The 12,433-nt window shown below is 32.0% G+C and overlaps 2 protein-coding genes and 1 pseudogene across 3 annotated transcripts; all 3 read right to left on the reverse strand.

Moving 5' to 3' along the window:
- On the reverse strand, positions 1–1,292 carry LOC112099552 (annotated as a pseudogene).
- Positions 1,293–5,412: 4,120 nt separating this feature from the next.
- On the reverse strand, positions 5,413–5,816 carry LOC112100355. The gene has a single exon (XM_024189590.1). It carries the CDS (start codon positions 5,588–5,590, stop codon positions 5,450–5,452), a length of 141 nt encoding a protein of 46 aa, XP_024045358.1. The 5' UTR covers positions 5,591–5,816; the 3' UTR covers positions 5,413–5,449.
- A 2,426-nt stretch (positions 5,817–8,242) lies between these two features.
- On the reverse strand, positions 8,243–12,012 carry LOC18048667. 2 transcript variants are annotated; one of them, XR_002906563.1, is made up of 6 exons: positions 11,802–12,012; positions 11,565–11,727; positions 11,382–11,475; positions 10,410–10,609; positions 9,516–9,663; positions 8,243–8,992 (listed from the first exon to the last, which is right to left on the reverse strand). XR_002906563.1 is itself a non-coding variant. In XM_006440861.2 (5 exons), the coding sequence occupies exons 1-5, from the start codon at positions 11,859–11,861 to the stop codon at positions 9,566–9,568; spliced, it is 615 nt and encodes a 204-aa protein (XP_006440924.2). In that variant the 5' UTR covers positions 11,862–12,012; the 3' UTR covers positions 9,412–9,565. The 2 variants fall into 2 exon arrangements, 1 of the variants encoding a protein (XP_006440924.2); XM_006440861.2 differs by lacking the exon at positions 8,243–8,992 and having other exon boundaries at positions 9,412–9,663.
- Between the last annotated feature and the right edge of the window lie 421 nt (positions 12,013–12,433).

Consider the following 12,433-nt stretch of genomic DNA (forward strand, 5'->3'; position numbering starts at 1 on the left):
GCAATATTTGAGACGACATAAAAGCATAACAAAATACAAGTCCCAAGAAGAGAACTGGAATTATATAACCTAATCAAAAAAAGAGAAACCCATGTCTTCATCACTCTCCTTCTTTTCTTCCTTCTTCTCCTCAGCAGCAAGAGCCTCAACAGTTGTTCCCCCTCCTCCTGAAGGAACTGAAGCTTCAACTCCAATCTCAATGAAACCACCACCAACAGCACCGCCAATAATCACTTGGAAAACAACAGAGGTAGGTGTGATGAGGGAGAAAGAGGTCTGAACCCCATCAGAAGAATCAGTAGAGAGAAGTCTGAACCAGCTTTCTCTGGAGCTCGTATGTTGATGCTGTAGAGGCTTCTAAGTCTCCCCCCTCTATCTGCTTTCTACTCCATTCAACTTCAACCCGTATCACCGTCGTCGCCAATCGCGATAAAGAATACTAGAGAGGCGGCTGATAACGATGATTGTAATGAACACAACTGCCAAGGACAAGGTGGCAAAGTGGTAAAGCGATGAGAGTGACCACAATGAAGATTTGATGAAGGGAAGAGGAAGCAGGCGATGAGGCTGTGAATTGAAATTTGTAAATTAGAGCACACAATTTCTTTTAACTTCTCTATTTATATTAAAAATAGTTTTAAAATTTAATATAAAAATAAAGATATATGGGTATGGGTTCCAGATTTTTGGGTTAAGATAAAACTTGATTCGGGCCTAAATATGTCCGGGTTCATAGAATTACATCCGGATTGGGATAAAATTAAATCGGGTACGGGTTAAACCCGGTTCGGATTATGCGGGTTCATCCGAGTATGGAAAATATTACCATCCCTAGCGACAGGTGCTTATCGCATCGTGTGTGACAAGTGCATATCGCACATTTTGATAGTTTTATTTTTTTTAATTAAGTACTATTTTTTTTCTTAATTATTCAGCCTTAATGTAATCAGTTGTTCTTCGATGTGTTTTAAAAGATTGTGGGAGGAATTGATAGACAATCCTTTTGAGTACAGAAATGGAAAACATAAAGTTTTTTTTTTTAATTCAGAAAGACTGTATGTTTAATGCATTTCTCACAAGAGTATATGAAGTTTCACAAATAAATTTGAATGATTATAACATCTCATTGAAGTACTATAGCGTGATCTTTAGCGCATCAATGTCGTAAATATCAATAAAGTTCAAACCTTTAAAGTTTTCATCTAATTGTTTAATATTCGCCATTAGATTACCATTAAAATACAAATAACGTAACCAGTGGTTTGCCGCAATGTTTGCTTTTCTATATACATTGTCTACACCATTGCAAAATTCAATAACTAAGCACTAGTCAGTGATCGATAACCGCACTAGTTGACCACCAAAATCAAACCATAATTGATCTTTATCACATGCATCATGCACTACTTGGTAGTGCGTTGTGCATAATCACCACTAAACACATAGGTATCATCTTTGCAAAATGACCAAATACATCTTTCTTGAATAATCTTAATTGTTATTTTGTTAACTTTAAGGGTGTTTGCAGATCAGATTTTGTGGATTAGACATCAATCTATATTCGATTCATGATTTTGCGGATTGTAAATTTTTAATCTAATCCAATCCACAGATTGGCGAACTTAATCCAAATCCAATCCATTTGTCTGTGGATTGAATGCATATTTAACCCAATCCATTATTTTTGCATATTGATTTATGGATCAAATTTTTTTAATTTTGTTCATTGTACAAACTAATTAAATAAAAAATCTTATATAAAAATAATTTTATTACCAATCAAATTCAAAATTGAATAAAATTTCAATAAAATTAAGTGTTTAAATAAATATAAAATAATACATTCAAAGTCTCAAAATATAATATAGTGAAAAGAAAAAAATCTCATTTGTTTAAATCAATACATGAAAATTAACTAAAATTAATTGTTTAAAAAGCTATATTTAGTTATTTAATTGTTTAATCATGTTCATTATATATTATTATCATATAAGATATGTATAGTGTTAATGTAACTACATTTTAACTTATTTGTTTATTAGTAAGTAGTAACGCCGCATTTACAGGTTTTAATTTTTTAATTAAATAAATATATATTTGTTATTTTTTATGGATTTACGGATTTTTACGGATTTACAGAAGTAAATCTATATCCAATCCACCGACTATGGATTTTTAAATTTTCAATTAAATCCAATCTACCAATCCATGCATCAGATTTTTACGGATCAGATTTTTGTGGATTGGACGATTTGAGTGGATCAGATTGGATTCTGAACACCCTTAGTTAACTTCCTCTTGATAGCTTCCATCATATTTCTAAACTTTGAAGTATTTGTAATATGCCTGGGAAATGCTCGGATGCCAACATTTTCATCAAATCTAGTTTCTTCTTTAGAGTGGGTGGATTACGCTTTTCCCGTGATTTTTTGGCCGTTGTATTTGTAGCAAATTTTAAATTGTGTTTGTTCCTTGCATTCATTAAACTCAAAATAGAAATAAACACATACATAAACTGGTGTGATTTTGAGTTGCTATGTTTTTTATTTGCCAGTCACCTAAAAATACTTACTGCGTTTTGTCGTTTGTGTGATAAAGCTCCCTTGGTGCGACATGGTGAGCTTCGCATTGAACATGGATTCGCACCAAGCCATCATTAACCCACAACACCTTAACCTATAAAAAATGACTGAACAAAGTCGAATAGGTATTTCAACAAACATGTCGTATGCCATTTCTCTCAAATCTTAATTTCATTAAGTACTTTTCAAAATTCATAGAAAAATAACCCAAATACTCATCTATCATGAAATATACACTCAACTATATTCAAATGACGGTGCACTTTTAAGGAAATGGAAAAAAAAAATTACTTTGGGAGATGAAGCTATCGGAAATGAAGTTGTCATTAAACGCCCGTCGAACTACTATCAATTGTTACCAGAAAAGTCAAGACCTAGCTGTTGGATTTATAAGAAAACAGAAGGTTCATTTTTTTTTTTTATTTGGAATGACAAGAATACTGTTGTTCAAAATTGTTGAAATTGGCTACATAGGATAGAAAAAATTAAGGTGGCTAATTTTAAAAGGTCCTAAAACATTTGAGCCATTTTTGTAAATTTCTCATGGAAGTATAGGAATTGTTAATATACATGATCATATACCATACATTAACACCACAATTGTAATAACACAAAATAGAATCAATAAAAACTACATTTATGTAATTGATAGCAACTATGAGATTGATGTATGGTATGTGATAGTATACTAGAACAAGGTCCGTGGAAGTATCCTTCCATTGAACTAATGTAAATTTTTTTTATCTATATATTTATTTATCTATTTTTGTTTTATTTAAACATTATCATTACTTTCTTTTTTCTAAACTACTAATTAAAATTTCTTAACACTATTGAGAAAAATATTTCACATTTTTGTGAACAAGAAAATTAGAGATCTTAATATTTGAGTCTTAACTTGAGTCATAATATCATGTGTTACTCATACATTAGATAATAGATTTTATAATTTATAAAATTACTTAATTACCATCCAAATGGATGAATGTTATAACAATTGAAATTCAAATTAAAACTTAGATATTAAAATGTATAATATTAATCTTTTGTGAAAAGAGAAAAGAGCCTAGATTTGAACCCCAAGTATCCACTGATCCCCAATGGCAAGTGACACCTACTTGTTTGTTGATTTAAGATGGTTTATCCTATAGTTTCATATATTCCATTTTATTTTAAAAAAGAAAATTACACACATTTTTACAACAGTATTTTAATTTGCGGAAAAGTAAGGTGTAACCTCCGTTTTACTTCTTTTGGTAGAGCATGATGAAGTGTTTTTCAAAATGCGGTTAATGATGGTGATTGATTGCCAAAGTGCCAAGGTATGAAAAGTAAGTATAATTACAAAAATATTTTTCTTCTTTCTTTGATTTTTTGCTTTTTTTTTTTTGGGTGGGGGATATTTTATTCTATTATTTAGAACAATTTATTATTAGAGTACGGCTAACTTACCGTTTCTGTAACATACGCCCACCCAAAATAAGTAAAATGAAGGTGGGCTCAAGTGGACTACACTCCATTTTATTAGGGGGCTGCACCTTACAGAAGCGGTAAGGTAGCAAGCCCCTTATTATTAATATTCAAAATCATTACAAAAGCATTATGTTGAGGTTAAAAAAAAAAAATTACAGAGGCATTTATGTGTGTGGTAGCATGCGGTGACATGTAATTGAATGATGTAATGAAACCACTTTAAACTTTCTTGTGTAAAAGAACTCTATGCCGTTCTCAAAATCAGTTTTTGATTTTCTTAAATTTTATTTTTAGAATCATAATTAAAAAGTGTGATCACTAATCCTTAAAAATCCCTTTTAGTTGGTATTATAGGCAAGAGACTCAAGAAATTATTAATTATATCCATCTAGCAGTATTTTGTATGATTTGACTAGTAATAGGAACGAAACATACTTTTCTTAGAGCAAAACACACTTAAATGCTCCTTAAATGTAATTAGGATAGGTCATCTTACTCCCCCTCCTACAGGCCACAGCTAGAGTCTCTGGAATTATGGACATTTTGAATTTGTATAAGAGTTTAGTATGGAATGAAATTAGAAGGCTTATTAACAAGGATTTATGAAACAATCATTTTTGAAAACCAACGTCCTCTGAAGCCTAACTTGGTTTACTATTAATCATCATTGACATCAAGACTATCTAATCCAGATAATTAATCGTTGTACTTTAATTACAGAAAATTCTCAGCCGTTTTTATTCTACCTCTCAAGTTTTTGTCTAACATTTGGGTCAATATTCACTTGTAAATATTTTCCTTATATGTCCTACTGTCCAAGAAGTAACACTAAGAAGATTGAAAAGATTTAGATAAAAAGATGCCAAATTTATTACTAATTTCATATGGTAATAATTTTAGTACCAAGGACTCCTGTTTTGTCATTGATCCAACATGAAACATATTGAAGCTCATTGATCATTATGAGAAAAAGTGAGTTCTTTCTTTCCACCTGAACAGAAAAAAAAAAGCAAAAAAAGGAAAAAGGAAGAAGACTTTAGATCCAAATTGAACTATCTTCTAGTTTTGGCTGCCTTTCCATGATAAAGAAGAGAAACAAATTGCAAACAGATTTTGGGATTAAAACAAAAGTTTTAAAGATGTACTGCAGTTTTTGGAGGCTTCTAGCAACAAATGGAATAAAAAATCATTCATGAAACCAAGGAACAGACTAAAGCCACACAAATAGAAAAAAAAAAAAAGAAACAAGAAGAGATTAATCATATTTTTGCTATACAGTTACAAACTCATATCTACATATAGCAGATAATAAAACCCAAAAAATAAAATGAAAGCAAACAAGAAGTAGCTGCTTCCAAGTAGCAAGTAATGAAGAGCAGTCCAAACCCAAAAGGCTAGTCATGCCAGCATAGAAGCGTAACAATACATCTTCTTATTATGTAGAGCCTACCTCTTTGTTCTTTAAGGAACCCACCAACTCCTTTACATGATAACTTTCTTTTAGAATCACTAACACTAGAACTTTTAATCTCCATTTTCTCTTTAAATCTCCTCTCTCAATATCTCACTGTTGTTGTTGTTGTTTTTCTTTCCCCCCTTTTCCCGTCCTTTTTTCTTGGCTTCAAGACTTCAACGAACTTTAGTCCTTTCTTTCTATGATTTCTTGTGAATGGATCATTTTTGGGTTCTGGGGTGTGAGGAGAGGTACAGCTTGGGGATAATGATTGAAATTTTGCATGAAAAGAGCAAGAAAGGGGGTTCTTATAGGGAAACTTGGAATGATAGTGAGTGATCCAGGCTCCCCTGGGCCCAACAACTCATTAAAAAGGACAAAAAATGGTTTGCTGATGGGATATAAAATGCCTCTATGCTCTCTGGCACTGCACTTTCGGCCCCAGTTCACTGGCGTGCAATATACTCATCTAACATGATATGGAAGTGGAATGTATTTGAAACCAAAACAAATTATCTCACTCAGACATGTATGATAAAAGAAAAAATTTTGGCCGCGTTTGTTATCTACTATGGCATATGGGGTGTTTTAATTTTTCCCCTTTTCATCATATTCGTTTTTTCGGTAAAAAGAAAAACAAAGAATACACAGTGACCACAGAAACAAAGAGGAAAAAATTCAACAAATTGATACAAATTTTCAAATAAATTGCACAATCTATTAATCTAATACCAAAATTAGCATTATCTAAGACCAAAACAAGGTGCCACTCCAAAAGAGCGGCTGTCTCCGTGACAGAAAAAATCTATCCTCAACAACTAAATCATTACAGGATATTTCGTTAATTATATGTACAAGTCAAGATTCCTTTCAATGGGATCCTCAAAAATCTTCAAAACTAATCTCCCATTCACGGATCATGAATCTCCTCAGACTCAATGAGCTTGACAGTTTACTGCCTTAATTTATTCAATTAGTCTAATCCTTATCCCAACTCAATCAGGTTTCCGAACCACGGAAAAATCGCTCAAAAACAAATAATCTAAGATGGTTAATTGAAAGCAAAAGCCCCATTGTGGGGCTTCACCTTCACATATTCCTTTTCCCGTGAGAGACGCAATATGGGGTATCACATCAATTAAAGAAGACTATCATGAGATAATTCAAAGGCCCCCAAGCCAAGTGAGTATTCATTTCAAAGTTTGCATTTTTTTTCTGGTCATAAGAAAAAGATCACTAGCCTAATGTTTATACAATGGACAAGACAGCAGAATAGACATAGCTGTATGTGTGGTACGGACGGACATGGTCACGGGTGCACGTGAAATTCACGAGACAAACGTGGTCTCTGTCTGTGACGTACCTAGTTTTGCAGATGTAATTTTCGACCACATTTCTTATATTTGTTCTAGCCATCGCCGCTACTTCTGTTGGGGTTCTCTTATTTGGCCTTTTGTTTCTGTGATGGGAGCTTGAGCTTCCCATCTCTTTCTTATTCTATGCACTAACAAGGACAGGCGAGCTAAGCTAACTAGCTAAGCTTCCCATCTCTTTTCTTTTAACTTTTTGCTAGCTTGTTGTTGACTCTTAATTCTTTGATGAATTGTTCTTGTATTACTCTTTTAAAGGTTTTGATTTATTTCTCCCTCTATATTTCTTTGCCATATGATCATCTGTACTACAATTAGGGGCTCAGCTTAATCCTCCACTATCACGGTGCTCTTTGCGGAAAAAAAAAAAAAAAAAAAACTAGCTGAGATTCGTAATGAAACAGTGAATGGAAATGAATAAGGAAACTTACCAAACTGATTAATGATTTTATTAGGGAAATTATCACTGCACCACCTCTCTTTTGTTTTATGTTCATCCAACTACCATAAAATTTTAACATGTTCTTTACACTATTTTTAACTAATTTTTTATTTTCAAAATTTTTATAAAATAAAAATAGTCTTTTAATTTATTTAGGGATAAAATTATTATTTCATTTAAATTATTTAACTATTTTAGTGCAAAAGTAGTTAATTGATACAAATTTAAAAAGAAAGATGGTACAAAGAACGTGTTAAAATTTTGTGATGATTGAATGAATATAAAACAAAAGAAATGTGGTGTATTGATAATTTCCATTTGATTATAATGAGGACAGATGTCTTATTTTTTTACCAACGCAACTCAAAAATCAAAGTACTTTGGAACGGAAAAACAAAAACAAGAGTTCTAATCGTAGGGTGTGAGCATGCTGCAGTATTTGAAGTAGAACTGTCTTTTTTTTTTTGGGTTATTGTACAGTGTTTCAATTATTATTATATATATATATATATATATATATATATATATATTCATCCTCCTAATGTGTGCGCTCTTTTTTTTTTTTTTTTTAATGTAGACACACTTTTAAATCGTGTAGTTTAAGAGAATTACAAAAGTGTCTGCATTAAAAAAAATACTGACCCCGTTCTGAGAATGATAATATATATATATATGTGTGTGTGTGATTATATATGCATGTGTATAGGTATGCAAAATATATTTATTCACGCAATGTGTGTATATTTAAGACGTGCAAGGAAAACGTAGTTACAAATAATAATGAAAATAAAATTGTTACCAATAAAAAAAAAAAAAAACCTATAGCAACGGTTACTTACATTGCCCTAGTCAGAATGCACGCTTAAAAAAAAAATGTTCTTTTTTTTTACTTTTCCAGTTTTCCCTACATGCCCTAGTTAATTTCTTTTTTGCTAGAATACAATTTTTCTTACTCACCTACTATGATCAATCATTCATATTCCTTGTGTGGAAGAAAGACAAAGAATCGTAGTCCATCCAGCTATCCAAAAGTGCGCAACAAAACTTTCAACAGGGGAGAACCCTACCTGAAAATGACAGAAGCAAGACTCACTCGAGAAAGTACCAAAACTTTCAGTGAGGGCCTCAACATAAACTGACAGGCTGACGCAGCTGAGGAAAAGTTTCAAGTAGCAGTGAAAAAAAGAGATCAAAAGTGAGAAAAACTCTACTCTAGTACGAAATTCATGATCGTTAATGCAATAATTAATTGGAGTCCACAGTTTGACCAATGACTAGTCCCTCTCTGCACATGTGATGCAATACCAAAAGGCCAACTATTTCTATTAACAGTTTCTGGAACACTGCAAAAGCTTATAACCTTGATAGCTCCTCTTCTGTGAGGTTATATGTATTTGAATTTGGAACAGAAGCTGAAGCAGAAGCAGTTCAGCTTTAATCCAAAGCACTGCACCTTTAAACTTTTGGTACAGAAAATGGATTTATTCTAGGTGATTACACTAGTTTAGGTCAATAAATTTCTGAAAATTGACTCAGCATTGTACAAGATGAGTTCATTATTTAGTCAAAAACAGTGATAATGTTCATCATGACCTTGGTACATACTGTTACCGTAGATTTTTTTCTCAGCTGTTGATATGCCGTACGAGTGTAAGTTTGTAATAAGCCATCTCTGCAGAGATATTGATTACTAGTCAAAATCTTAAGAAGAAATAATAGCAAATGACAGCTTGTAGAATACAAGTTTAAAAACTTTGCTTCTGCAATTAATTTAGCAGATGAGAAACACAGCACAGGCACCATGCCTAAGGCTGCCTCGGACCCACTACTCCCTCTACCGACCAAGACAAGATGTTGAGGATCCAATGTACAATTTGAAAAAGAGATTGTAGAATCAAATGTACAATTGAAAAATCTGAATTGTTTCCGAATTTTTTTTTCAATATACTATTTACAATCTAAAAATGTAATTGATATTAAGTGAACAACCATAAGTCCATCACTATTCGCTACCATTTTCCTTGTGAAAGTAAATTTTATTAAAAAATAGATAGCAAACTCTTTAACAGGGTAAATAATTTCTAACCACAGCTGAGAATGAAGCAAGATTATGAGATCATGCATTAGATTAAAGAATAAATATGAATCCTAATATTCTTCAATGGTGGAGGCAATACAACAGGAAAGATACTAACAGTGAGTGTGTAGTCTTTCACTCCAAAGGCAAAGAACTTGTCCATCATAATCAGTTACAGTAGTTGTGCAACGTACTTCTCAAATTACCAATATTCTTGAGTAATTTCTCATTCTCTTGATTCCCACTCTCTATCTCAACATGTAATGCTGCAAACAGCAAGAAGGTGAAATAAAACAGATTCAGCATAGAATTTCTGGTAAAATGACTAGGTTAAAAGTTTGAATTCCCATATTTGATAGCTTTGCTATCTGACAGTAAAAGTGCCTAAAGAAATATTAAAAAATCATAAAATTTCTAGCAAGATCGACACTAATGATGTCAACTGATTTGCAGAAATATCTGTCCCTCTACTAAGAATCTATTGCTGCACTTCATTATATGCCTGGATATAGTATTAGCTTCTTGTTCTAGTGCCATGGATCTAAACCTCACTAAAGAGCGGATTTTATAAAGCAAGTTGTAAGTGATGAAATTTTGTGCAAAATAGATCCCAAATGTTAAGCAATCTCTTAAAACTACCTTTAGATGGATCTTCAATGCTGGTCATTAAATTTTTATCATGCTTTAACTCTGTCTTTATTTCCTCTAGACATAAATATTTTGAATATAGTGAAATTAAGATTGAATAAATATTCAAGAAATATTCAACGCAGAATATGTGAATTGTGCAGTTAACATCATTTATAAAAAGTAAATAAACAAAAGGTTCCAAGAACCAGATATATATAAATCAATGGTGACTAACATTATTGCAAATTGACAATTGCAATATATAAGGACACAAATAGATGAAGAGAACACACATCTACTGCTAAATATGCAATTGAAATTAAACAGGTGAATTAGGGTCTTTTTTGAACTAGCAGATAAAATATTAGGTTTATAAAATCACCAGAGTTGGAGGTGTGAAGATCCTCAAGGATTTGTTCCTCAAATGCGAGCATCGAATGCTTCAGAGAGTTAATTTTGTCATCCAAGAGATGAACTTCATTTTCAAGAATTTCCTTCTCCGACAACAAATTGACCAGTTCATTATTTTTGTCCTTATCAATGTCTCTCTGAAATTCTATGCATAGTGTGGTAAACTGTTCCCTGTAAAGGAATGCCACATTTAGTCAACAGTGTCTAATTTAGATGTTATATAAACCAACCTTAGTTCATATGCAACCCTACTTGTGAAATACTGTGTTAGAAGAATAAGAATATCATCAACAAACTTCCAAATATTGTCTTTTCAAGATAAATTCTCTGCACGAGACTGTGCATGCTTAATGCTTGAAGTTACATGGTATGAAATCGTCTAATGACCAGCATTGATTAATCTTAACATACAAAACATATGTTTCTCGCTTGCTCAACAATTAATTTATGTATTGACTGAACCTGTTATTACTCTATATTGGAGTTTCATATACGTAATCAAATGATAACTTACCCATTCCTCCAGCTATTCATTTCACTTAAGAGGCACCAAAAATTGAACCCAATGAAAAAAAAAAAAAAAAAGATAAAAGGAACTGCAAATCACAATCAACATGTAGCTAAAGACAGTCCTTGTGTCTGGCAAGCAAATCTGCTTTGAAATGCATTGATTAAGAATTCTTCTTCTTCTTTTTAATTTTTAATTTATAAGAAAAGCATATGTCTAGTGCTTTTAAGTTCTCTAGAAAAACCCATCAAGTGCTTCTTTGAAAAATAACTACAAACATATTTCCTAGTCCTCCTCCATTCCAACAAAACACTAAAAGGCAAGATATAAAAGCACAACAATTCAACAGCATGCAGTTGAAAATTTAACATGATACATGAATCAAAATTTAGATACTCTTATTTTGCCTTGAAAAAGATAGTTAGAAGAAAATACCGCCTATCACTCATTCTTTTCAGCATCTCATCTCTCTCCCTTCTCAAATTATCTAATTGCCCCTCCAAAAACTCAACCGATTTTCTCAAATCGCCTGTAATGGCCAAAACACTATACATAACACAATGAATAAAATGAAAATGAAAATAGAGATCATAAGAATTTAAAGAAAATGTGACATACCAGTAACAGAGAGTAATCCGATGATCTCAAATTGAGACATGAAAAGGATCTTGGTTAACTCGGCTTCTTTGACCGCCAAATTAGTCTCGATCTCCGTACATCTGACGATCTCAGATTCGATCTCTCGTGTTATCTGGAAATTCGATTCGATTTCTTCATCGATCTGAAATTAAAAATTACAATTAAGCCATAGATTTTGGAGCAAGAGACGAAAAAAATTATTCGATGAGTGGCTACCTGATCAAGCATGTCCTTGAGTGAAGAAATATGGCTGAGAATCGCTCCTGAATCGTCCATTATTCTCTTCTTTCACTGTGTCCTTCCGATCTCCCGCTTCTTCACTGGCTAATGTTTCGCATTTTAAATAGTTCTGATTTCCCGCGTTTCACTACAATTTGGACTATAAAAAGCGTTGTAACTCACTGGTGTTTTAGTTTTTGAAATAATAATTATCCATAGAACATATGCATTTTAATTGTTTTTGTTTAATAATGATAACGATAATATTGATTTTGACTAATCGTTATAATCTGAAAAAATAATCTTATCTCACTATTAGTTTATTTTTATTTTTTAATATGTTATTTTCATAAAATATATTCATTTAGCTTTACACATGATTACTCAATTGGAATAATACTTATACATCACCCATTGATTAGGCTAGGATCACAGATCAATAGTTAATGAAATCAGTTGATGTTACACGCAACCGTAAATAATTAGTGACGTGTAACATTTTTGTTTATACAATTATATATATCATCCGGGTTTTATACTTTTTTTATTGCAAATATTAAATTTCTACGAAGTTTTTTTTTTTTTAATTTAAATTTTTAAACATATAATACAACAACATTTTGTGTAAA

The sequence above is a fragment of the Citrus clementina genome, unplaced genomic scaffold (assembly GCF_000493195.1).
Source record: "Citrus clementina cultivar Clemenules unplaced genomic scaffold, Citrus_clementina_v1.0 scaffold_3, whole genome shotgun sequence".
Classification (NCBI taxonomy): Eukaryota; Viridiplantae; Streptophyta; class Magnoliopsida; order Sapindales; family Rutaceae; genus Citrus; species Citrus x clementina.